General features: G+C 38.8%; 1 protein-coding gene and 1 long non-coding RNA gene across 3 annotated transcripts in view; one reads left to right on the forward strand and one right to left on the reverse strand.

The window, feature by feature from the left end:
• Positions 1-27832, forward strand: part of stk32a (serine/threonine kinase 32A) — a 64131-nt gene that overhangs the window by 8287 nt on the left and 28012 nt on the right. For both annotated transcript variants that reach the window (XM_040150691.1, XM_040150690.1), the window contains exons 3-4: positions 958-1109; positions 15615-15788. In XM_040150691.1, the coding sequence (XP_040006625.1) occupies positions 958-1109; positions 15615-15788 (326 nt within the window). The remainder of the gene's footprint in view (positions 1-957; positions 1110-15614; positions 15789-27832) is intronic.
• Positions 1-27832, reverse strand: part of LOC120802648 — a 62420-nt gene that overhangs the window by 1080 nt on the left and 33508 nt on the right. The window lies entirely within an intron of this gene.

The raw sequence follows: 27832 nt of genomic DNA on the forward strand, positions 1-27832 counted from the left end.
GCGATCAGGGTTTGGCTGATTAACAGTGCCAGCTGGTCCACAGATCCCTCTCTTAGATAGCAGTAATCACTGGCTTATTGACGCTTGTAGCACAGACAAGCATGACTACAAATAAATATGGGTATTACACCGCTGCGTATTGAAAATACTGACTATTCCCAGACACACTGTCAAAAGAGGGTACCCAGGTTGCACCAGGTGATATATCCTTCATTTTGCTGCGTCACATCAGAGCCATGCTATTTATTTCCATTGATGTAAATGCACCGAGTGCTGTTTGGAAGCATTTCAGTGCACCCTTGGAGGAAATGTCTGCATTCCCCACTGATACGCACTGGCAATTCTAATGAATGCTGAAATGATGTTTCCCATCTCAAAAAATGCAAAACATACCGCTGCGAAGAGTTTAACATTTTACGAGAGGATTAAATTCATGATCACAGAGATTAAAGAGAAACCCTGAAGTTTCCTTCCAACTTTGTTAGATGCACATTTCTGGCTATTGCAGTGATGTTACTAGCACTCCATGTGTCCACGTGTCACTAACTAATTAGCAGCTGATAAGGAGGCACTACACTGTTTTTGTATGTGTCTTGCAACATTATGATAATATGTGCTCCAAGTTTAAAAAGTGCTCTACCAATAAAATTATTACTATATGAGATAACATAGAAATATGATGCATCCGACTACTTTGGGGCTAAATCTTATAAATTGCATAATTTTGCTTAAGAGACATGACGATATTCATCATTTTTGAGCGTGATGTTTATCATAACGGCAGTGAGGATGAGATCACCATATGGATGATATGACTGCAGTAAGTGATATATGACTCATATTTTTACTGCCTTGAAGTCCTGAAGCATAAGAGATACACAAGCCGAACACCAAGAAAATATACATGCTGTTTTGACCACAGCAGTGAAGGAATTTACCCTTATTCAATCTTATCAGGTCTGCATTGTGCAGAAGAAGGACACTAAGAAGATGTACGCCATGAAGTACATGAACAAGCTAAAGTGTGTGGAGCGGAACGAAGTGAGGAATGTCCTGAAAGAGCTGCAGATCATGCAGAACCTTGAACATCCATTCCTGGTCAACTTCTGGTAAGCCATCACGATTCAGCGAATAAGTATTTGAATGTGTGGTTGTATATCTCTAGGTATAAATTAGGTCTGTAAAGTCTCCAGTGAATGACAGAGCAAGTAGCCCTGGGTCATTTCTTGAAGAGAGTTTGACAAAGAGTACTCCTCCATTCCTTAAATATGTATACAAAAAGCTGCTTTGTAAAATCTTAAACCCACTATGAAGGATTTCGACTTCAGAAAGTCGTGGCCACACAAAAGCTTGTGTTACACACTGGTTATTACCATCAGCCATCACAACCATTTGAATGTTTTTGTGGTGCACTCTTTGTCACCCATATAATTTTTATGGTGGTTGTAACCCGTCCGTTAAATCGGTGGAGTCACAGACACTCAGAAAGAGCATCACCCATTAAGAAAAAAAAAAAGCCTTTCCTACAGTCTTGGATTGAGGCTGCAGATGCTTGTAGAAAGGTGTTGACCACTGAAGAACACTCATAAGTATCCACCCACGTCATCTCACCCTTTGAAGTTGCTAAAAGGAAAATGTAGTTTGCTCACTGATCCAAGCCCAACTTTTATGGACACAGCTGTCCTCTCTTGGCAGCTTTTCGTTTGCCCCGCCACATTCGGGGGTTACAGAAGTCGTTTCCTCAACACTGTACAAGATTATTCAAACTGAGAGTGATAGACCATGATAACTCATCAGGTACTTTTAAGCAACTCATTCATCATAATTTGAAAGCCCTAGCTCATTGAGCAGCAGGACGTACCTTTGAGATGCCTGGTAAGTATGGCTTGTTAACTTACCGTCTAAAAGGCATCATTAAATCTTAATAAAAAAAACCCCCACTCTTCAATGTTTGAGAGGAAGCTACCCTGGTTTTTTGTCAAGCAGTACGGCAGAGAGAAGGAGATGTCTGTGCAAAGACGCAGAATAACAGCCACAGGCCCTGCAGTCCATTTTTTAAAAATAAAAGCATATTTATTGATTTATTTATAGCATTACGTATTATTCCTCCTTTTGATTTACAGGTTTGGTTTCCCGTTTTGAGTTAGGCAGCTCCAAAGAAAAACACATCAATTCTGAATGGTTAAATGGGATCATTTTACTTGTGGCAGCAATGCTCTCCATGTAGTTTTTTTTTTTTTTTTCCTTTTTAACTCCTCTACCCTTTGTCCTCTGTCCCACATTTCTGTCCTCTCTTCACGTCCTTCCATTTTCTTTCATAAGAAGAGAGACCGAAGCGCACTAAAAGGAGGAGAGGATAGAAAAGGACAGCAAGGCGCAGGAGAAGGGAGAATAGCCACAGAGTACAGAGAGGAGGCGGAGAAGGAAAACAACAGCAGAATAGAGAGAAGTGTGGCATACAGACTCATCAGACAAACAATGCTAGGGCTTACTTTCTTGCTTGATTGCATGCTGTGCTGGACAAAAAAAAAAAAAAAAAGTTGGAAGTTAATGCTTTTGGCAGCATAAACCCTCCAGGGTGGGGGTGATTTCCTCTTGAGATGTGCTTGGGTCAGCTCTGCGCCCACTCGTCCACTCACTCTCTCTGTCTGTCTCTCTGGCTGCGTTGGGTTGGCGCAAGTCATGATTGTCCTGAGGTAAGCGCTGAAGGTCAGAGACAGGGAGAGGTTACCTGCAGGCATATGAACCGCACTGAGCCAGCAACATGCAGAAAACCAGGCTTTATTTTTCTTCTGTTCCCTGGCCCATCCTTTCATCTTCCTCCTCTGTCCTCTTTTTATTCACCTCTTCTTCATCTTTTCTCAACTTCCTTTTTTTCCCCCTCCTCGTCCTCCTCCTCCTTCACCACCTGCTTTACTTCTTTTTCTCTCCTCTTGCTGTCACTGCACTTGCTAGTGGGCATGACCTCAAGTGTCTGTCCGAGCACGGTGGAAGACAGGAGCAAAAAAAACACACACTCCTAAACAAGTTATTTCCCCTACCTGAAAATGATTAAGTAGAATATGGAACACTGATTTTGAAGAATCTTTACCCTCTGGCATTAGGTGTGTGGTACGGTCAGTTTATTGATGTGCCAGCACTGGTGGGGTGGCCCGTTGTGCCTGCACTGCACTAAGTCCCACTGTGTTAGGTGAGCCCTTATTGGCACTGCACTGTTTTGACACAAAGGCCAGGGATCCACTTACACTGTCACACTGTTTCAGAGACAGACAGTGCGGAGGGGAGGTGGCAGCCAGCGTCAGATGCAGCTGTGTTCAGTTTTCAGTCTTGCTGCCTCTTTAGCTGCAGATTTTGCAGTTGATTTGTTTGTTGATGGAGGATATGTCACAGAGCAAGAACTTTTCAAAGCTACCTACTTGCTGTTTTGTGTGATGGATGTTTTGAGCATAGGCCGTGTAATGCTCTCTGTGAGCAACACATTTGTTCAGGGTGTCAAGCAGAAGGAAAACAGTCGTGCAGTAATATTTCCCCACACTGCAAATAATGTCCTTGTCCTTGTTGTGTTGTTGATTTTTTTTTATATTCCAGAGATGTTACTACAATGCCATCTGGTAAAACTGTTTGGATTTCGAGGGGGACAACTACAATTTTACACATTTTCATTCATTAACAAATATATTTTAGAACTGCGATCATTTATCATTTACGCTGCTCAAATTCTAGGAATTTTCCTGTAAAGCTGCAAATTCCTAGAAAGTGAATGTTTAAAATGCAAAAAAGTCTAGTGTTAGAATCTGTTATTCAAAACAGTTTCATGCGAATTTCAATTTTTCATACCAACTAAAAAGATTAGCTAGGATCAAAGAAATTACATCATCACAAATGTTCAATATGTATTCAGTTTTCTTTCACCAGAATAATAATGTAAGTGTATGGTTAAGATTTCACAAGTAAACCTGCTATTAACAACATCTATTGGACATCCCCCATATTTAACCTCTATGAAAAGCTATACAGGTACGATGTAACATGCTATTGTAAAAAAACCACACAAAAAAAAAAACGGTAATTACGTAATTATCAAAGGAAAAGAAAAAGTACATTAACAAAGGACAAACATTTTGGAGTAAAAGCTTCACTTGCTTCAGGGAGAGACTACTATGTAGTCCTACTAATGCATTCCATTTCTATGCAGAGCAAGACATCATTCAGTGCTACTCCTCATTCATGTGCAGTTTTTCCTTTAGAAAACCAAACAGTGATGACATAATATCTCAGAAAGGCAATGATGAGTGTTCCTCCAAGCTTCCTGATATAAAGGGTCTAGTACACCAGATATGTTGTATCGTACAGGCACTACATCCTGCTTAGGTATAAGCTACATTTGTAATGAACGGAAGGAGTTAAGATAAGCTTTATTACAGACTCCAATATTATAAGTAAGAAATAGTAAGATCTGCTCGTAACTAAGGTACAAACTGTATCCTTGTGTATCTGCAAAATGTGCACAGCCTCATTAACACTGCAGGCTTTGCCAAACACTGGAAAGCAGCATGTCAAGTATTTGGCCTGATGTCAAGGTGACCTGGTGAAACGGAAGATCATACAATCAGGGGCGGTAAGAATTAGTAAATATCCTGATCAAGTACTGTTGCTAAACACAAATGTTAACTTTGTGGAGTAAAAATGTAAGTGGAATGACCTGTTTAAGTAAAAACAAAAAAAAGGAGTTCTTATAAAAGATGTTCAATTGATAAATTACCTAAATGAGACTTAGACATCACTTCACTCACTAACTATAAGTTAAGGAATTTTAGTGTTATATTTAATATGAGTACATATGTTTCCTATGTGCCGTTTGTAAGGGATGTGTGTATGTATTCTTGCATGAGAGTGCATCCATGCCTGTGTGCCCAGGGAGCGTTGGCAGCTGTCAGTCAAAGGGAGGTATTTGAAGACGGGGCGGGATGGAGGTCAGAGGGCTGTTGGCATCGATCCAACATGTCACAGTCTAAGTGGTTTGCCGGCTGTGTCCGTTTCAGCAAGGGGCTTGCATCAGATGGTCTGTTTGTGTGTGTGTGTGTGTGTGTGTGTGTGTGTGTGTGTGTGTGTATACGTATGGTTAGTATGTATGTGTAATACATACATTACATTAGGAATAACATTAATTAATAGTACTTTAGTCACAAATGCCGAAACCCTTGCTGGTTAAACTGGATCATCAGTGGTGGGAGAAGTATTCAGATCCTCTACTTAAGTACCATAAAAGTATCAGCAATGTAAAAATACTCCTTTACAAGTAAAAGTCCTGCATGGAAAATCATATTTAAGTAAAAGTACATAAGTATTACCAGCAAAATGTTGTTAAAGTATTATGGTCCCTCTGTCTGTCTTGCAAGAAAAAGGGATATGAGACATTTTTATCCAGATAATCTTTTTAATTCAACTTGTTTAAAATGTATGAATGATGATATGTACAGTAGAAGATTTGAAGGCCTAACATGTTATGCCTATCTTGCATAAATGAAACAATTACTTTCATACAACCATACTAATTGGGACTCATTTCGATAAATGTGAGCGGACAGGAAGGTGAGCATGAGTAACCATTCTCAATGTGACAACCATTGCGTTTCACTTTTATGACTGGTAACCTGTATTCCTTTTTCATTTGAATTCCAACCTTGGTAATGAGGTAATATTTTTCACCGGGTTGTCCATGTTCATTTAGCCTGCATTAAACAACAAGGTAAGAACGCACAGCGCGAGGCATCTAAGATGTGCTTTTTGCAGTCCATCTTTGGAACAATGCAGTTTCATCATCGCAGACCCACATTAGTAACATCCACTGATGCATAATTATGGAGCGCAGTGTAAGTGTAGTCGGATTCTCTTAGCAACACGGTTGTCTTTTCCTAAGTCCTTATGGATTCTCCTTCATATCTTTCCTTGACTACATGATGTTTTCCATTGAGGTCAAGGAAAAGTCGTTAAGAAAGTAGCCTTTTTTCGACTTTTCAACCCTAACCTGGGAGTCACTATCAAGCATCATTTGAAGGCGGGAATTCCTTTTCTGACATTTGGTCACAGGAGCGCATGGTGAGAGGAAGGTAAGATTATGGGCTTTAGTAATCTTATTTAAAATGACATGAATTGTAAATTTAAAAAAATGTGTGTGTGTGCACGAAGGGGTAAAGAAGCCTTTCATCAAGTTTTATGAAGTTTTTTTTAATTTTATTTTGCATGTTCAAAAATTCAGTTTTTTGCCACAGGGCAAAGTATGTGATAAGGGTTACTTTTCTTTGATATCTTTGCTGACAGTGTTTTTGGATGTTATCAAATTTATCACATGTATTTGTGCACGATATAAGCTCAAAATAAATTTGTCAGTTTTCTTAAATTTAATGTTACTTCTTTTAACACATTCTGACAGCAAAATGGATATAAGAGAGCAGGATCAGCATGTTAAGCAAATCCTATCTGACAGGCAGGACGGTGACAGTGGGGTGGAGTGGAATGGAGAAAAAGGTTTGAGCAGAGTTGAATAATAGAGTTTTAAATATTGTCAAATGTCAAGCTTTAGTTTATCTCGTGTTTTTGTTTGTAATGGATACATACTTTTTCTATATTTTTATAGACACTCAAGATACCAGTGAGGATGACCATGAAGAAAAAGACGAAGATGAGAGTCTGTCTGAGGGTGACAGTGAGAGTTGATAAACATGTCCACCACTGCCTCTCCAGTACAGCCTGAATGGTTACACATCCCTCCATCTGCAAGTGAAATTCTGTCTCCATACCAATATTTCAAAAAGGCTTCTCTCTGACGACATCTTTGAGCTTAATGTTAATGAATCAAGCCTGTACAGCACCCGGTGTAATCCTGCCAAGGCGCCTGACCTATTGTCCAAGAACTTGAACAGTTCCCACTGATGCTTGTGTTGTCCCAGCAAGGCATCCGCTTTCTGGGTACGGTGCACTTTAATCTCTTGCCAAGCAGTTCCATGATGCCAGACATGGATCTGACAAGATCTCACTGGGGGTCCTTCCAGGAAAAAACGGCCTATGTTGGAGGCATGACAACAGTTCAGTCGTCCTCCTCAGTAAATACGTAGGTGTTCACCCTGTATATTTCGTTGACAGATGAGACAGAAGCCAACAGAAATGATGGCTTTATATTGCACCAACATCAGGTCGAAGAAATGGTACCAATGCCCTGTCTTTCATTTGGTAGATATGGCAGTAGTGATATGTTGGCTCATCTACAGACCGGATTGTGCTGACAATGAAACGACGAGAAGTGACCACATGTGTCTTTGTGCTTTCAAGTCCCAAACTGCACACCATCTGTGCAAATCCAGAGAGGTCGAACCAGTGGTGGGATTTCCCAACAGTATGAAAAGGGAAGGCGGAAGCAGGGGCCCACGGCTCCCATCTCTAACCAGGATGCCCACCCAACACTGGCAAATAATGTGTGACAAGGAGGAAAGATGTAGGGTTCCTGGGTGCACAGGGACACCCAAAGTTATGTTCAAAAAGTATAATGTACACCTCTGTTTCATAGCACAGAAGAACAGCTTTTTTGAAGTTTTACACAGTGTGAAATCTCATTACATGAAGTACATGATACATTACATGATACAAACCTACACCTGTATTAAATCCATCATGTTTAAATTGTTTTTCCCTTCTTGCTTGTCATTTGCTGACATTACTTTAAAGATTTTGTGATTTTGTACTGCTCTCTGAGCATTGTCTTATGATCTGTACTATTTCATAATTTTCTCTATGATTCTATACCATTAAAATATTTTGGGGTGGGGTGGGGGGGGTTATCAACAAAATGTCCCAAATTGAACCAAGAAATGATGGGGAATCACTTTTATCATGTACCATCAAAATGTGTGCAGTAGAGGGCTAATTAACAAAAAGAAGTCCTTCCTAAAGAGCGCAGTAATGAAAAATGTGCAAGTGATACTCTAATTGCAGAGAAGGAATACATCTATGAATATAGCCAATATTGGCATAACTTTTATAGAAGGAAAAGAAGTGTTTACTTTAGCACATAATCTAAAGAAATTAAAAATTTAATGGCCATATTCTTCTTAAAACAGGTATAATTTGTGTTTTTCTTTCAGTAAGAAACAGAAATCTACTGCAATTTGGAAATTACACTAGCTTTAATATTATTTCATCTAACTGTGTGGCTTCACATGTCATAACTGTTACCTTTGAAAGAGAGAAAGGAAGTCTTTTTGTAAGGGCACGTTACCATTAGAATCTAAGTCCCCGTGGTTTCTGGAGACTTCCATTACCGAAGTGGCCTGGGGTGCCTCTGCCTCTAAAAGCTCCATTCAGGCTACTCTCCCATCAGACTGACTGCCTGGAGGCCACCAAGAGGTCATATCAAAATGCATGTGTATCAGAGCAGAGATAGAAACCAAAAGACAGACAGAATGGGGGGGGTTACAACAAGAACAAGCTTTGAGAGAAACCAGGCTTGTTACCAGGAAAGCTAGTGAAAAGTACCATTGCAACATAGTGTACAGGTACTATTCTGTAGTCTGGATGCTGTTCTCTATACCAAATATGCTTGTCAATCAGCAAGCAAGAGGTGCTGATGGTTTATTAAGAACTTGTTTTTTCTGTTCTGTCACTGTCTGCCTTTTTCAGCCCATTGCAGCGGCAAAATACAAACAGAGACAGTCAACAATGTAGTGCTATTATTTTCAAGAATTGTTCATCGAAATATTTAATTATTATGCGTTCAAAGGAAAGCAACACCAGCAGAGTGTAAATTGGATCATTTGGTCACAGCTGCTCAACTGTGATGCTACTATTTTTGTACCTTACTTCTTTTTTTGAAAACGCATTAATCAGGAGGTGAGTTTTCTCAAATGATTGCAAAAGATTGTTTTCAGCTATATTTTCAGCATAAAACTATAAACGCCACTCTAGAGCTTCAAAATGACCCAGGGCGTACCTGTGACAAACAACTTAATGAGTCCCATTTCTAATTCATTTTGATAGCAGTGGCCGCAAGCCAGAGAAGACTTCATTCATATTCAAGCACCTTCCAAGTACCATGTCACCATGTCAGAGAGACAGAGATAAAGAGAGATAGATAGAGAGAGAAAGAGAGAGAGCAGACCTATAAGAAAAAGGGATTTTATTGTCATAGGAGACCAATTTACACTTTAAGTAGAGTGGCGATATTGCTGCAGTAGCATAAAATAGAAAGCTCAATTAGCACCCGGTCAGTCAGCCTCAGAGGGATATTGTTGATTTGCAGCTGTAATACCTAACATACAGTACTGCATGTGCAGTATAGCACAAGAAACAATTATCAAGTGCAATAATGTGTGCTTATGCAGACAGTCAAGTGCTTAAACAGTAAAAAAAAAAAAAGCACTTAGTTGTTGACCGTAATTTGTATTCTGACTGATCTACAGAATACAAATGTCAAGTATGTACTGTATACAGTATGTATTTTTACTTTTGTACATGACTGCTTGCATGTGTGTAGGCCCATCTGGGAGTATGCATGCTATATTTGGGACTTTATTAGGACTTATAAAACAAGGTTTCAGCAGCTGTAATCTTAAGAAAAAGGTAACTGGCACATACAAAAGGCTGCTGGGTGGCAGCAAGTATGTTTGGGTACACGTGTTGCTACACCTCACCGTAATAAGAGTGTACTGTATGTGACTCACTCTTTATAGCAGCTTTGTTCCTGACCAACCATGCGAGAGATTGCGGTGAGTTAGTCAGTCTTGTTTGCTTGTTTTAAGACCCCCCCTCCCAAAAAGAAAAAAAAAGAAAGTCCTTTCAGTTTTTACCACCTTGGTTTCTGAAGGAAAGACTTGTGGGACAGAAAACATGGGAGCCTCAGCCAAGCATGAGAGCTGGTTTTCTACTCGATTAAACTGGATTCACGGAGGTCTCAAGTGTACTATCAACTGACTTGATGGACTTTGTGTCCTTATTTAATGCCAACCCAACCTTCTCAACCAAGCTGTGAAAAGTTATCCAGTATTTATGTATGTTAAAGTAATAACACATTGCATTTTTCGTATTAATATCTAATTTTGGCTTTTTCTATCAATGAATATTCTAGAGTTAAATCCTGTAGTTTACAGAAAGTGCTCAATTAAGCAGAAAAAGCATGCCTGAGAAGCAATTTTTGGTCATTGCAACTGGCAGAGGAACAAAGAGCATATGGTACTAAATATTACCAAAATTAAAAAGAAGAAGATTACAGTTTTCAACACTTTAAATAAAAAGAAATTAAAGGTAAAGCTAGGTCCTTTAATACTAGATATCAATACGGATTGTATTTATTCACCTTTATTTTAGCAGGTACCAGTTCATTGAAATATTCCAGGATCGTCCCCGATAGCAATCCTTAGGATCAGCTCAGGACATCTAGTTAAGATTAAATAACAAGGAATGACATAATCAAGTAATTGTAAATAGTTAATACTAATAATTAACAAAATAATAATTTCATAATCAAATTAAGTAATTAATGATGAAAGAGGAAGAGTTGACTTAAATTTAAAAATTAAGTTATACATGATAAAATTGAAGATTAATGTCTAGAAAATTCAATGAATGCACTACACTGGTAGAAATTCTCTGACTGTAAAATTTACATACCATAGCAATTACATAAACAAACTGCTGTTTCCCTGGAAGAAAACAGTGTTTCTCTTCCAAGAAAAAGAGCAATTAAGATCCAGTTTGTGTCTCCTAAATGCTTGTGACAGCAGCCCCTTAGATTCTTTCCACCTTAACCAAGTCTGTTGAGTCTGAGGTATTTACACTCTAGATACGTGTTTGTGTGTGTCTGTGTGAGAAAAACAGGGAGGGGGTTAGAGAGACACTGAGGTAGACTGAAGGAGAGAGAAAGAGTATGAGGAACAGGCCAAGAGAGAGGGGGAGAAAGAGCGAAGGGATGAGTGACACAGACAGTGAATCAAATGATTAAAATGGAGTCCATCAAGCAAACACAGACTGCTGTCTAACTCACACTTTTTTTTTTAATGTACACTTTTTTACATGATTGGTCTCACAATATTACACTTGATGAATGTTTATTTCTTGTATCATGCTTTTCCCTTCTAATGGCCGTATAAGCATTTTACAGTCTCCATTTGTGATTTATCAGTCCTTCACAAATCCACGCATGTACACAGAACCAGAGAAGGTGGGGCACTGTGCATGATTGTGGAGAAATGTTTTGACCATCTATGAACTCAGTCAGATTTGTGTCAGTCCCAAAAACTGCAAATCCTGTAACAAAGTGAAGCACCACGATATTTAAGAGATTGTGATGTTAGTGTGACACCGGTTTGATCTCTGCTTCCCCTGTCTCTGTGCCAAACTCAAGTGTCACATTATTTTCAAACACACTCCCTCACTCTCTCTCATATGCCTGCACACACACAAACACACACACACACGTTGGTCTACTCCATCGCTTAGGTTATCACTCCCTTGCATCTAACAGCAGCAGCTGGAACTTTGATATTTTCCAGACTCTTTGTAAAAACCCCATGTATGTCCACTCTTCCCCAGAAAGAAGTAATTCCTAATTTTTCATCATTCCTGAGGGTGTAGCTGTAATTTTCCCTTTAAAAAAATTCAGTATTGAATTTTTAAATCTTATAAACACGCTTTTCAGTTCAGAAAATAAGTAACATAACTGATGCTCATAGATACATACACAGACATATCTATAATAGTTATGCACACATTTGCATATGTGCACATACTGTACATACAAATATTCAAATGCACATATTCAGTATATACACAGACAAGCTAATACACATGTAGTATTTTTACCAATACATTATATCACAGAATAACAAACTAAGCTGATTTTTCATGGACAAAAAGCATGATGGGATGTCAAACCACTTGTTTTTGAACATTCCTTTGAATTTTGCATAAATCTGCCAAACAGTTTCCATCATCTTCAAGACTGATACATATATTCACCTCTTTCACTGAAATGTATTTATTTTTAAAAATCTGTCCAGACTAAAAAAATACATGTTCCATTAATATAGTACTTGCTCTCTCTCTCTGATGACAGTAGATTTGTATGTGCTTCATACATGACTTGTGCAATGCTATAAAAAAAAAAAAAAAGGTCCTTACATTTTAGTGTTTGTAGTTTTATTATCAAGACATTTTTCAATCATCAGATTTGGTGATAATTGCAATGACTCTACTTTTTAATATGAGTGCTGGGTTTGTATGGGTTATGCATACATTTCCCAATATCGCTATGCAATACGTGATTTATGATCTTGATACTTTTGATATGTGTTTTCTGGAATTCATTAATTTATCATCAAGAATGACACCCAAAAATTTTTTTCATACACGCTTTCAATTCCTACATCTACTATTTTTATTTTAACACCAGTATTAACTACACAATTCCCTGAAATTACAAACTGTTTCACTTACACTCAGGGATGGCTTACTGATTTCCACCCCTTTCTTTACTAATTTCACTTCTCCCTCAACTCAGTACTCAGTGTACTATTTAAAATCTTTGCAGAATAAAAACTTTGTATCATCCTGTTATGCCGTCCCCCACACATACACGTACAAACGTGCCAAACGCTTTGGAGAACGCCGGCTGGCTGCAGGCGTGACAAAGTCATTGCTGCTCATCTGAGTGACCGATAGCATTGCAGCTGAACCCATACATTTAGCTGTACTGTATTATATACTTTGAGGTGGCAGAACTGGCCTCTTCTCATTTCTTTTTTTCCTTAAAACGGAGTCATTAGTAGAGAACTGTTTGTTGATGTGATGTGATTTTTGTCAAGTTATTTTAAAATAGCACATAATAATAGTTAATGACACATGCATGTTTTAACTTAAACATGGAGTTGAGACAGAAGAGGGACAGTACTGAAGGAGTGTGTATGCACGTGTGTATCTTCATGCGGCTCTTTGTGACTTTGGCAAATGTGTGTGCATCTTCAGGACAGGCATCTCACAGATAGCCTTCCCACAGTCTGGGGCAATCAGATGTTAAATGGTCTCAGCATTATCTGAGCCTTAGCAGACAGTTTGGAGTCAGCTCAATCAATCCCCATCCGTCCGGAGCACAAAACCACCAACTCCAGTTTATCGGAGAAGGGGCCACAGGAAAGGAGTTCACCAACGTGGCAAAAAAACTACTCTCAGGTCACTGAGCATTGAGTTTGAGCCAAGATGATAGTCTTCAGAAATATCTGCTAGTAGAAACCCCAGTCAACAATGAAATCTCTCAGAAGTGAAATTGGAGTCTGTTTGTTTCAGATCAGGAACATACTGAAAGACTTAAGAAGGGTGGTAGTGTTCTCCAAAATTATGGAAGATCTTAAGTTGCAGATGTAGGACGTTGTGTTGCAGTACACAGTACACAGAGCAACGCTTTAGGCGAGCCAGGAAATGTTGGCTGGTGCAATTTTTTTACTATTATTTTTGCATAAATTAGTTTCTTGTGGGAGAGAAACTAATTAGCTCATCGTTTAGAGGGGGAAAATAAGTACGGCCCCAGTAGGATGCTCGGCATGTAAAATGAGTGACGATTTGTGCAACAGCTTCGTAAGAGGCAGGCTGCATGCTGATACTGGCTTGCTGTATATGCCAGGGCCTGATTGATGGATGCATAAATCATACACTAATCGAAGACTGAGGCGTACACAAACAAATACTAGGTAGAGCATGTACTAAAAACATCACAAAATTCCATTGAGGACAGAAATAAAAAAAAAATAAATAAAAAAAAAAAACTACATCTGATTTTATTTCATTAATGAAAAAGAAAGTGATATTTTGCATGACTTTGACACTTTCCCTGTTGAAGACAGCTCAGTTTTCCCTTCCAAATCTTTAGACCACGCACTGAAATAAGGATTACTTAATAGGTCTAATGGTCTGCTTTAATGAAATGTCAACAGTCTGATGGAAAACCTGCTCTCCCTAAAGAGAGACAGAAGCAGGGCGGGGAAGCCATCTGAGCAGACAATGTCGCTGAGTAGGTACAGATTTTTGCTCAGTTATTGAGCTATAATTAAAGATTTTCAAACCACTAATGTTGATGGGATATGAGACATACAAATGAAAAAAAAAAACAGGATAATGTGTTTGTTGATCACTAATGTAATCAGAGCAAAGATTATGTTTTCTCTGTGTTGACTATCGTCATTTGCTTTGTGATTGGAAAGCAACAAAAACAATATGAAGCAGCTATGATGATGACTGTGTCCAGAATGTATTTTTAAATATGCAGATGACGTTTGACCTTTATTTTATATTATATATATCCTATATAATGTTCTTTGCTAAGCAACACAGAATATGTTGGTGCCAAATGTCCCATTTTGTCCTTCTTTCCTTCATATTTTACATTGATGAAATCATTATTATTAATAAGAATTCCACATATATTACTGATAATAAATGTGGGCCTGAACCTTACTTCTGTAGTTCTTCAATTAAAAAAATAATTTCTTCAGGCATAAACACTCAAAATAATAATATTCACATAGTAAGTATTAATAAAGGAGAGAGAGAAGAAAAAGAATACACAGAAAAAAGAAGATACAAATAAAGAATAAAAGAACATTAACACACATCCTTTCAAATTGCCATTTCCTTTTAAGCTGTCAAAACTGTATTCAAATAGGAACACTCTGTAACCTGTCTCCTAACTATCATAATGAAGGATTTCTTAGCTTGTTAGCCTTAAAGACATAATAAGGACCATTGCCTCAGGCATGACTCAGCCAATATGTAGGTGCTCTCCTTGCAAAGTGAAGGAGTGTGATGAGTGTTTTTCTTCTGCTTCATTTAATTCATAAATAGCAGAGCAGTGTCTACCCTCAAAGAACATGGGACGCTCCAGAGGTTGTGTTTTCAGACATCATGGGGTTGAAACATTGATGGGTAATTTTGTTTCAATTGTTCCTGTCAAAACCCTTAGTGCTACAGTGTTATATAAATTTTCCTGAGGAGCACAAGGCTGACATGACTTCAATTTGCACCTGTCATCCTCTTTTACTGCTGATGGGTAACAGTTCTGTATTGTCAATGTTACAGCAATCAAGAAAGTTACAAAATAAAATTTAAAAAAACAACAAAAAAAAGATCTGCTCTCCTAGAAACCCCCCCTTCCTCTAGCATGGGTTCCCACAACTCAAAATAAAGAGTTTTGTGCTATTTTCATCTTTTGGGACCCCTTCTTGCACAGTGTTTTATGGTAAATATGTGATTCTTATTTGTGGCTGTCACTTTCTGCTTCACTTTCACCTCCTCCTCTCACCTCTTCTTTTCACCCCTCATTTCCCTCCTGTCTCTTCTCCTGCAACTTCCACATCTTCATATTTATCTTCCCTTCAAACCTCCCTCTCTGCTGCTCAACTGCATTTTTCCTCATTTCTCATCCTTTCCATCACCGCTGTTATTTCTCTGATTTCTTTTCCCCCTCTATTCTGGTTGCATGACTCTCTCTTCTTTCTACCTCTCTTGTATGCATCTACCCAAATCTCTAATCCGCTCATTGCCAAATCTCTTGGCATCCCTCTGACCTTCCCCTGCAGGTATTCCTTCCAGGATGAGGAGGACATGTTTATGGTGGTGGACTTGCTTCTGGGAGGAGACCTGCGTTACCACCTCCAGCAGAACGTCCACTTCTCAGACAGCACTGTCAAACTCTACATCTGTGAACTGGCCCTGGCTCTGGGATACCTCCGCAACAAGCGCATCATACACAGGTGAGATGTTTTTGTTCATAATTTCCTTTTTTCTGAACCTTTCTCTTGTAGTTTAATATATCATAGTTTGTTTAATAACCTTTAATAATGCAGAGAAGGGTTTGCTGCCAATTATTTTTATACAAAACACAGGAGAGAAATAGTCTGACTGGCTGCCCCATTATTTCTCTTTCTGCTACAGTATGTGTCCCACTTCTGTCTCTCTCCCTTGTTTTTCCACCACCACCGATTTCAAGCTTTAAGTATCCCAGTGTTCTTTTCTCCTTGGCTGTCCACTTCCATATTATTTTCTAATATGAGTGCTCCACTGCTGTGCAGAAAGGTCAAGCTGTCTTGACATGAAGGTCACACCTGACACAACAGTTTACCCTGAGCTGCAGACAATGGCCATCATGAAATGCACCAATTCTGTCTATGCTGCTGTGTCCATGCCTTATCTAATTTGTAAAATGCAGGTTAAGTGCTTTTTAGGCAGAAATATTGCTGCTGTGGCAGAGCCATAGGCTTGCAAGGCCAAGAAAGACATGGCTACAGCCCAGTGTTATTATTTTAAGCTGCTGAGTGACTCAAAGATCTTGGTATATCCTGTTAAAGCATTGGAGCTGCCAACATACATTGAAAACATTGAGTGAAAGAAAAAGTTAAAAACTGGCCCTCTTTTTCTGAGGTGCTTACCCGTTGAGACTTCCTTACTTGTACCAAATAACAATCTACCTCATTCAAATAGGGATAATGCTTTGCCAAAAACATTTTGGAGGAAACATATTTGCTGCCATTTTTTTCCCCAATCCAGCAAATGTGTCATTGTTAAATTGGACACAAATCAAATGGTGGTAGTCAGCAAAGCACAGGATTTTGACTCCAGAGTCCAGGATTTTGATGGTAATGTCCAATGTGATGTTACCGTTGCTTCTCATATAGTGGATTCATTTTCCTCAGTTGCAGAGAAGGCCTTTATTTGAAACAGGTTTGTATCAGAATCTTTTATTCCTAATTTCCTCCTGTTCTTCTGTTAGTGCAAACTCAAAACTTCCTCCACGATTACCTGTTGTCTCGATTAATTCATTATCATGTACATTCCCCAACACTAATTCCATACTCTGAAGTTTCTTTTCGCTAACACAAATACTGTTTTCATTCACTGATAAATTTCAGGCTTTCCAATTGGAAGTTTTTTAAAATTCTGCTATGTTAAAGTGGCAATCTCACAGATTTTCACTTAAAATAAATGTTAAGACACTATCTATCGCCGAATGGGGTAACATGATGGTGATGGAGCCTATGGCCCAATGATGAAAGCATTTTAGTATTTATATATTAGTGGTATTATGAATTTCTGTGGTGATATTCTTGGAAAAAATCTTGTATTAAGTTAATACTAATGCAAACCGAACATTTCCTACTGCCACAGCTTCACATTAAAAGCATTTAACTGGCAAAACTCAAACTGACTTTTATTATGAATTAGTCACAGGAAAGGAAATGTGGTGGTCAGTGAGCTTAGCTCTTAACCTTAAGAAAACAAGAACGGTCATTTTGGACATTTGTGGACAGCAGATCAGTGTGAAATATTGCAGGGAGTAATGAAACAGTCAAGAGCAGCCACACTGAGCTGTTAGAGGAAGAGCGGCAGGTGACAGGGTGCACATCTCCAACTTCTCAGGGAGGTAACCAACTCCTTTCTCTGTGCCCTGTTGTTCGCAGACTCTTGCTGTATGCAGTATAAAGTTCAGGGTTGCTCAGATCAGGATTGCTCACAGAATGATGGAATAAGGCCAGTTATTGTCTGACTTCTTCATTAAAGCAACATTAGTTTGTTTTATTACCACCAGAATTCTGTGACCTTCAGTATTAAACCACATTTGCTGTTACCATCAGTAACTACAGGTGTTGCCAAATCAACCAGGACTGAAATCTTCCAGATTGCCACTTTAAACTACTGTCAATGAAAGTCCACCATTTCTTGAGATTTTACTCATTAAAAGTCTTCCAGCGTTCCTTTTATTGGTAAGCTTTTGGTGAGTATACCATGACTCATGTTAATGTACTGACGGAATTAGGGCTGTGGAAATGTACATTAGAATTTACCATGTTAGCTCTTGAAGGTGGCTTTTTATGTATATTGAGAAAGTCAACATGTCCTTACTCACTCTGAGTTATAGTTTACTATATATAGCCCATAATTCTGCAACATATAGCAAATACCATGACTTTTCCCTAATCTTAATTAAGTGCTTTGGGTTTGCCAAACATAACAATAAAAACATTAATAATGCCTTATTTACCAGGAGTGTATTCTATGAACATCATGAAACATACTTAAACCACTGAAGGTTATCAAAGCGAGTCTTAATGACTCTTGGAATACTGTGACTGCATACATTTTTAGCATGGGCGACCTGAGTTGTGCACGAGTAGTGCTTTTCTCCAATCTCTGAAGCACTGTCCATAGTCTAACCACTGCTTGGACTTAGTCTTCCACTCTGGTGACTGAGTGGAGAGGTAAGCATAGAAAGAGAGGCCTTCCCAGATCATGACTAACAGGATCGATCACTGCAATGGAGAACACTAATTTATCAACATCCCCTGATTACAAATTATACCATTTAACTTAAAGTAGACTACTTACTCGTGTCCATGCTTCTTAGACCTCAATATGAAAGAGAGAGAGAAATAAATAGGATAGATTATTAATTAGCTTATTCACTCAGTCCATAGAGGGATATGAATATTTAAATTATGTTTTTCTATTTTAGTGCCGGAGAGGACAGACTTGCCACTTGATGTGCAGGTGTTGGGGGTGTTTGTTCAGGCGGAATCAACATCTTTTCAATCTGCATTCATTAGCTTCAAATAAGAAGAGGAACTGAAAGTGACTCTCAGCTCATCTCTATGGAAATTGAATATATAATTTCTTCCCTCAGATGTGGACGTGCCGACTTTGGTGCAGTGAGGGAATTCACATAAAGCCCTCAGAATGTGTGTGCGCAGGTGCACCTGTGTACTTGTGTGTATGTGCAGTATGTACACATTCTCCTTCCGTTGGTCTTTCATGATTTTAATGACAATAATGGGAGTAATGACAACAACATAAATCGCATGCAACATGACGATACAGTCATTATGTTATTCACAAGTTTGTCTGTCATGACTGACAGAATATGGTTGACAGTCATTTGGTTCAGGATGATGGTAAGATGTCCACATTAGATAAATTAAGCTTTACTGATTCAAGAAGTCTAAGTGAGATAGAGATTTCCTTTGAAAGAGAGACCTGAGAAAAAATTGTATGCTGTGCAAGTTTACAACAAGACAAATCAGTCACACCAAGCAGTCATCACACACACAGACACACTGCATTGTACTGGAAACCTGTGGATATGGTATGAGAAACTTTCAAAGCTAACCTATTCTGTGATCCGATGTCATGGTCATTCATTCTGAACTCAACTCAGGAAGTTAAAAATTTTGGGAAACTTAGAAAGCATGACCCAAAAAAAAAAAAACCAAAAAAAAAACCAATCAAACAAAAAACAGGTACACTCATGACTTCTAGATATCAGTGAAGACTTTTCATACAATTTCCAGCGGTGAGTGTGATAAATGTCTCGAGTAATAAACTGGATAGTATTGCGGTAAATGGTACCTAGTTGTTTCAGGGTAAAGGCAGCAGAATGAGCATTTAGGATATTTCCATGATCCAATGTAGATACGTATAGAGAATAATGGATGGAATAATTAATTTTTTAGTTTTTAAAGGATTAACAGACACTCAGCAGGATGTTCAACATGAATTTCATAGGACAATGCCCAGCGAGAACGCAGCTGGCCACCAACATCGTTGGACATTTAGTTGAATGTCGGCTGTGATGTTGGGTGACCAAATTTCAATGTCAAGACAACATCTAAGGCCAACATCAATTTGATGTAGAATACTGACGACAGCTGACATTGATAAATTGTTGGTTGTAGGTTGTGTTCCTAAGTAACCAAAGTCCAACGTCTTCCAAGCAACTCATTCCAACGCCATCTTAACTTACAATACTGACATTGTAGTTGTGAGGTATGGTGACCAAAACGTAACATCTACTAAACGTGAGCTAAACTTCACAATGTCAGTTAACCAACATTGGGTTTTGAAGTCAACACGATTTTCATTTCCAACTAAAATTCAACGTCTGTCTGATGTCAGAAAGACGTTGGGCTCTAACGATTCTAACGTCTTTCTGACATTAGATTGACATCAGAAGGATATCAGGCTCTAACGACTAACATCTTTCTTACATTACATTGACTTTTCGTGCCAGCTGGGTGGGTTTTTTTTTTTTTTTTTTTTCAGGCAGGTTGGGGGTCATCAAAAGCAGTCTGCAATCTGGAGAAGGGCTGGTTTGCAGTAGAGACAATGGCATACAAGATGGTATCATCAGCATAACGACTGATATGGCAGTGCTCAGTTGGAAAATAAATATTGATGTATACAGTAAATAGCAGGGGGCCTAATATTTATCCTCGTGGGAAAGCTGTATTAACTATTTGGGCACTGGATTTCAAACCATCGGCAACAAGTAGGGTCTATGGATCCCACCTAGATTCTAGACAGAAGCACTTTGATTTTTGACAAACAGAAATTTTACTTCAGGAATAATTATTAAAGTTATATTATTAGCTTAGAAATTGTTGTGTTTGGACATAAGGTTTGGTGTGGTTACAGTCAGGGTAAACATCTTGAAAGGAGTACTGTCTTTGCCTGTAACTATAATGGGATGCACTGACATCTGTGTTTCGTATTGCTAATTATTTTTCAACAATGAGCTTTTGCACTCTGCCACTGTATTGCAAATATGAAAAATCTCAGGGGAGTGAGAGGTTAACAACAGGAGCTCAGCTCATCTTGATTGCGCCTGGATGGAAAATAAAAAGGGAGTCATCATGGGAGATACAAGATCCTCTGAGCATGAAGTATGATGCAAGGTGGATGCTAATCTAATTCCTCCATGTTATTAAGCGAAAGTGGATTTTACATGAAACTTAAAAAGTAGGAAAAAATTTGGAAAGTGTTAATAATGTTGGTTGTATATTGATGTTGGAGAAAAATGTATACACCAAGGTAATTTAAAAGTTAAATGATAATTTAGGTTTATTACAACTTTAGTGTATTATCCATTATTTTAATAATGCAAGATCGGATATTTTGGTGGAAAACAAATAGGTCTTCTAGGATCACAATTATATTTCCTATTTTCTATGATTTGCACTATACCAGTCCATTTCTAGTCTTGTCTGAATAATCATTGTGTGGTGTAAGAAAATATTTTTTTGACTGGTGTGTATAATTGCATTTTGACACATCATGCTCAGAATATGATCAACCTCTGGAGTGTAAAATATCTGGTTTAACCTAATCCAGCATTGGTTAGTCAGTGTTTTTAAGCCTATACTCTCTGAGGAGTTTTGAATTATAAACAACAGAATGAGTCTCAATTAGATGACATCTTCAGAGACTTGATGAGTCTCTCCAAAAAGGGTGGAAACATAAACGGCAAGTGTGTGATAGGGGAAGGCGTGTGTGTGTGTGTGTGTGTGTGTGTGTGTGTGTGTGTGTGTGTGTGTGTGTGTGTGTGTGTGTGTGTGTGTGTGTGTGTGTGTGTGTGTGTGTGGTTTTTTTGTGGTTGTGGAGGTTGTGCATATGTAAACCTCAGCACAGCCTCTCTGTCATCAACACCACTCATCTCTGGCTGAATCCTCAGGTGCATTTTGGTTCCTCCTGTAATCCTTGGAATGGAAAGACTTATATGTTGTCAGCCAGCAGACTCGCTTAACGAGTCAATATGCCTCAGTGGTTCATTTAGGGAATATAATGCCCATTAAAGTGGTAAAGGGACTAATTGTTTGGCTCTAATCAAACTAACAAAGATGGATAGTGATCCTGTAGACATACCTCAGTTTACAGTTGAGGTGGAAGCTCATATTGTGAATCATAACTGTGGCTGAATCTCACAGTGACATGTGTACAGTATACACACTGTAGTAGTGCCCCAGTCTGAGGCATCAGTAATAACAATAATATTAAAAGATTCTCAGTATCTAAAGACTCTGTTGAAGATGGACATTAATTGAATAAAAACAAGCATTTGTAAGATACTTCTTCATAAATATTATGCTTGGTTTCTATGCATTGCATTATTATATAGAAAGTACAGAAGCTTTGCTTGTGCAATGCATTTTTTATTTGTTGTTTGTTTTGTTTTTGTTCTATTTGTTTGTTGTTGTAAAAAGGGGAAAGACACTTGTTTTAATGTGTTGATAGTCAAAGAGTCAACATGACATGGCCACCTAACACATTGTTGGTTTTGGTCTTGTTGTGAAAATTGTCCATTCTATTCTATTGTTTATTTATTCAGATTTGTATTTCTCATCAAATGAACCAAAGCGTACTGACACCCAGCTGTTGTAGCAGTAAGCCTATTTCAGCCAAGGAGGATTCTCTTTTGCAAGCTCTGATCTCTTCTCCCCATCTCTTGTCTGCCCCTCTCTCTCTCTCTCTCTCTCACAACAGTATAAGGTACCTTTCCCCTCATAATCTCACTCACTCCCACTTTTTTTTCCCTCCCGCGCTATTTTCTCTTCCTACTGTACCTTTATTTCTTTCCCATTCTCTCCCTCATCCTCATTTCTTAGTCTTAGGTGGTTCAGGGTATGACTCTTTCTCTGAGGGAGGGGTGCAAGGCACATCTCTGCTTCAAATAATTTATTTGCTCCTTCATCCCCTTCTCCTCTAGAGGCCTTTTGCGAAGCTACCAAAATGGAATATAGTCTTAATGAACCTCTATCTGGTTAATTAAAGGTGAAAGAACGGTCTCAGTGCGTCCTCTCATGGATGCTTCTTAAAATGAAGAGATATTATATATTACTGCAGACTGCATGGAGGCAGACTAAGCCATTACCCCTACTCTCAGTGAGCTCTTCGAAATGGCGAGCGTTTGTCATGTCTTCAAGTTGAGTATTCTTTATTCATGGAGTGTGTTAATGTTTTATTTCCTAGCAGAAGAAGAAGAAGAAGAACCATGAGGGAGGAGAGGGAAAGTGGGAGAAATTATACGCTCATATTTCATAAATGCAGATTAAGGTACCAGCTGGTGCAAGCTCTCTGATTTCCACCACAAATTGGTGAATTGAGCATTATCGTTGTCGAAAATCTCCCACAGCTCAACCCAGCTCACAACAACAGATTAGCCGGTGGGAGGAGGTTTGCGCTCTAAACATGATAGAATGTTTACCTTCAAGTCTGCTCCAAAAAGATCACTAATTGCATGCTCACGTGTCTGCCTGCAGAAGAAAAGAGGAGAGAGATTTTGGCAGAAAGGAGCGTATTCAAGTAGTCAGAGAGGCAGACTGGGAAACAGAAAGGAGGAGATAAAGGCAGATATACAAAGTCAAAGAGCCAGGCAGAGAGGTTGGAGAGAGGGGACATTTTTTGTAACACTCCCTTAATGTTTCTGATGCAGTGAATTTTTAGTAGCGACTGGCTGTTTTCGGTATCTGCTCAGCACTCTCCGTCTCTGGAAAAGAAGCTCCAAATCAGACTGGGGACTTGTTAAGCCCGACTCTGTCAACCAATCACACTAGGTATGTGTCAACGAAAAAGGAATGAACTTCCCTCAGCTCAGCTCAAGAGCTGCTACTGTCACACAAACACACGTGCATGCACACACACACACACACACACACACACACACACACACACACACACACACACACACAGACACAGAATGTTCACCCGTGTGCGTAAACACGGCGACAGACACACACGCCCATGTACACCTGTGCCATTCTCACACTTGTCAGAGCTGCTTTTCTTCAACAGAAAGAAGAAGGGTTGAGTGAGAGATGCAGCAGTTTGCTAGGTTGGAGCTGTTAGCCTCTGTAGGCGTAGTTAGGCTTTCAATTCACGTTCAAAGGCAGCGGCTGTCTGACTTGGTCTCTAGTGGCTTGTGGGCTCGGGCACATGCAACTGAGGGATTCTGACACTGCGCTTCTATGTATTTCTATGCACAAACTGCTTTACTGTGTTCATGTGTGCTTATGTGTGTATTGCTCATTTTGAGTGTGTGATTTAGCTGAGCTGTGGGCTTTCTGGGGCTTCTAGAGCTCCTCCACTGTCCTTTGTGACAGAGAAGGAGAGGCACAAGCTCCAACAGCTCTCTACTTCTATTCTGGAGTGGAGAAGAGAGTTACTAACGCAGCAGAGCCACGAGAGAGCCTCTAATTATACTGCCAGCAATCTATGCACAGAAAACCAGTGACACCAATTTCATTGTAGCAGCTACAGGATTTTTGAAATTTTGAAATGAAATTTAAGTGGAAAACCACTAAATTAAACATTTTATGTGGCTGAGAACAAGTCATCCATTTTTTCTTTTTGCCCAAAGTGCAAAAACAGAAAAATGTCAGACATAATGCAACTATGGGTCGAAAAATCGATCGACAGAAAGTAAATCTGCAACTATTTTGATAATTGATTAATTGTTTAAGTTACTTTTTCAGCAAACATGCCAAGACTTAAATGGGTGCAGCTGTAAAGTAATTTGTAGACATCACCTTGCCCTCTGGGAACTTTTTATAGATATTTTTCACTATTTTACAATTTAAAGACTAAACAACTACTTTAATAATTGAGAAGATAAATGGCAGATTAATCCATCATGAAAATAATTGTTGATTGCCACCGTACTAGCATGTACAGAAAGCTGGCAAAGGATGGCTTGTAAGATTTGTTATTTTAAAAAAATTTTGGGTCAAATCATTCCTGACTTAACTAAAATGTTCTTCTGTGGTTGCTTGTGCAGACATGAGTACTTGGGCTTCTTTCATTAAATGAAAAGAAATATAAAAAATATTGTTTTTTGTTTTAATGGTAAAAAAGTAACAAGTAGTTATAGCTCCCTAATCTGCTACAGTATCAAACAAAAAGTACTGTTTTGGTATCTGTACCAAAATTCAAGTATCATATCGGCAATAGTATCAAAAATTGTCAAACAATACCGAGCCCTAAATGCAACTAGGTAAAAAAGGACCTAAATGTGCTCCACTGACAACAACTGGGACACTAACAGACTGTGTCTTTTTATCATTAAATGTGATTAATCTATCTGGCACTATAATCAGAACAGGGGTGCTCTTACTGCCTTACAGTTCGCATCTAATGGAGGGGAATCGTGCTGTACTTTACAGATGTGTGTGTTCTTAATTGGCCTCTGTGTATATATGTGTGCACGTGTATGCTTCTGTGAGCTCTTGGAATGATCTGAGTGCATGGCTGTGTGGTCGCATGACCTGTGTGTGTGTGTGTGTGTGTGTGTGTGTGTGTGTGTGTGTGTGTGTGTGTGTGTGTGTGTGTGTGTGTGTGTGTGTGTGTGTGTGTGTGTGTGTGTGTAAAACTCCGTTCTCAGGTGTGTTGGCCTGCTCCAGTATCAGTGCAGTATCATATGAGCAGGTACTGGGTTCAGTTACCCCTCTGCCTCTGATAGCAGGCTGTAATGAGGCCATTAGATCCTGCTAATAGCTTGTACAGCCAGTCAACCGAGAGAAAAGCCGAGGGGATCAGCTTGCATCAAGCTCTCCCGGCCCTTCATCTCTGTCCGCACTCCGAAGAACCCCAAATTTTTTACCTCTATTCTTCCCTTTTTTCTTTTCACTTCACCCCTTTAACCCATCTTGCTTAATTTGCTCTTTGAACTTTCTGTACCTCCTCGCTTACCGTTGGCTCACTATATCTCCTCCCTTCTTTCTCTTTCTGGCCTAAGTCATATTAGTTGCTCTCCACTTCATTTTCTCAATTTAGCTGTATAATATATATATAATAGCACAATGGATTTTGTTTTCTCTAAAATTGTCACTAGCCCCCCTTTCTCCCACAATTCATTCCCAGGACTCTTTATCTCTTGTACTCAATAAATATAACTCAATTCACCTCCTCCCTCTCAGTGTGGCCCGTGCATCCCCAACTATTTTTCCCAATTCATCCCTTTTATGTTCTCACACTCTCTCTTGGTTGATATGTAGATATTTTATACATTTACTTTTTATTTCTCCCCTCCCCCACTCTGTTTCACTTCTGGTTTTTTTGTGGTGAAATAATTGATACACAGCTGTCACTTCATATGTAAATTACTTTGGACTATCATAATGTTTCCTTGGTTTTTACTGCTAAGAGGAAAAAAAGTGAAAAAAAAAAAAAAAGAGAGAAAATCAGACAGGAAATTTTCACCTACAAGCACTACAATTTTAATGTACTACAGCAGCGACAAAAAACGACCGATGATTACAAATTGCTATCTAATAAGTTTAGTGATTGTCAGTACATGGTGGTTATGGCTTTAGAAGCTGCAGTATTACAGTTTGTCCAAATCCAGGCACCCACGCAGTCACACACTCCCACAAGCTTAATGATTCAAGTATTTCCCAACAATATTTTTTCTTTGTCGCATTTCATCTTAATCAGATGACAGAGTGGTGCAACTGTTTCATCTCATAGGCCTTTTTGTTGTGTCACCTCTGAAGGAAACCCATTCAAAGTGGCAAACGCTTGCATACGGTTGAGCTGTCACCTAGCCAAGCAGTCCCGTCTTCACACAGCCCTGGTGTGATCGGAGCACCCATCTGGTTCTCAGCACTAACAGATGATGCATAGCTGTTGTGCAAGCTAATAAACACGGGAAAAACTGCCAGTTGCAATGAGCAAAGTTTTCTCTTTTACTATAGAAAGGGATAGTATTTCATGCAGATTAGTTAATTTAAAAACATATGAGTCACTAGATCCAATACATTCTGCCAACTCCTCACAAAGAAGAAAACTACGAAGAACATTGATGAACAGTTTTCTAATGTTTTCTAAGAACTATAATCAAAATCATAACCTACTGTGGCTGCAGTTATGTGGTCTTATAAATAAAACAGCAATAGGTGGATAACTGGGTAAACACTTAAGTCTCATTCAATACTGAGTTAAGGAAAGAAATATCATGTGAATTTTAGCACTACTCTTTCCCAAGACATCATCATTACAGGGCCGTCTGACCTACTTTTCATTATCACTTTACTTTGAGAGAAAGACTGTAGTTGGTAATTGCTGGGTAAATCTTTAGTGTCAGGTTCTGTGAAAGGGAAATAGAGTTTAATTCATGGATCATTAAACTGAATGCAACTGAGAAACTGTGAGTATTGATTGTGATAGTTAGAATAGGCTTCATAAGTCTCTGAGGTTTATAAAATATTGAATATTTTAGTGCAAAACCCCTATTTATAGAGTTAACCCCATTGAGGATGTCGGTTCTGTTAGGGTTAGGGTTGTATTGTAGATCTTTTAATATATCTTAAAACAAAATGCTCATTTACTGTATAAACCCTAATAGTTTTAGAAAAGGTGATGAATGTATGTTGTCATTGTTATAATAAGAATTTTCCAGAAAAAATGTTTAAATGTTAAATGTAATGACAGGTTTATTTTGTTTGTTTGCCTGCTTTATGTAGCTTATGTTGATCAACAGCTTGCAATATCATACATAGATCACCCACAAAAACAAAATCATTTATTTGAAGAACATCATGCCACCAACATCTCACTTAAAAAATAACACAAAATCCACTTTTTTGACTCACTATTACTGTATATGTACAGTTACATGTACAGTTACATCATTAATCCATCGCTAAGACACATTCGCTATCCATTGAAGCCTTGCTATTGTACAGTACGGCTGTGGGCAGTGTTTGATAAATGTGCAGGGAGAACTAAAGCAGAGGGTTAAGTTGCTCCTTAATGTCTGCTGTCAGAAGAACAAGTCGGTCAAGGACATCATCATCATCAGCTCTACCTTGACAGCTCGGCTTTTACTGCACGCCACCTCCTAATAAGCCCAGCTGCTTTGCTTTATCTCTTGAGCCAGTTGTGTTGCCACCTCCTTGTCCTGTGGCTGCACAATGGCAGCCTGGCCTTTAGCTATAGAAGACGCTCCCTTGTTCTCACCTACAGCCTACTTTTTCCA

Source organism: Xiphias gladius, chromosome 17 (assembly GCF_016859285.1).
Source record: "Xiphias gladius isolate SHS-SW01 ecotype Sanya breed wild chromosome 17, ASM1685928v1, whole genome shotgun sequence".
Classification (NCBI taxonomy): Eukaryota; Metazoa; Chordata; class Actinopteri; order Istiophoriformes; family Xiphiidae; genus Xiphias; species Xiphias gladius.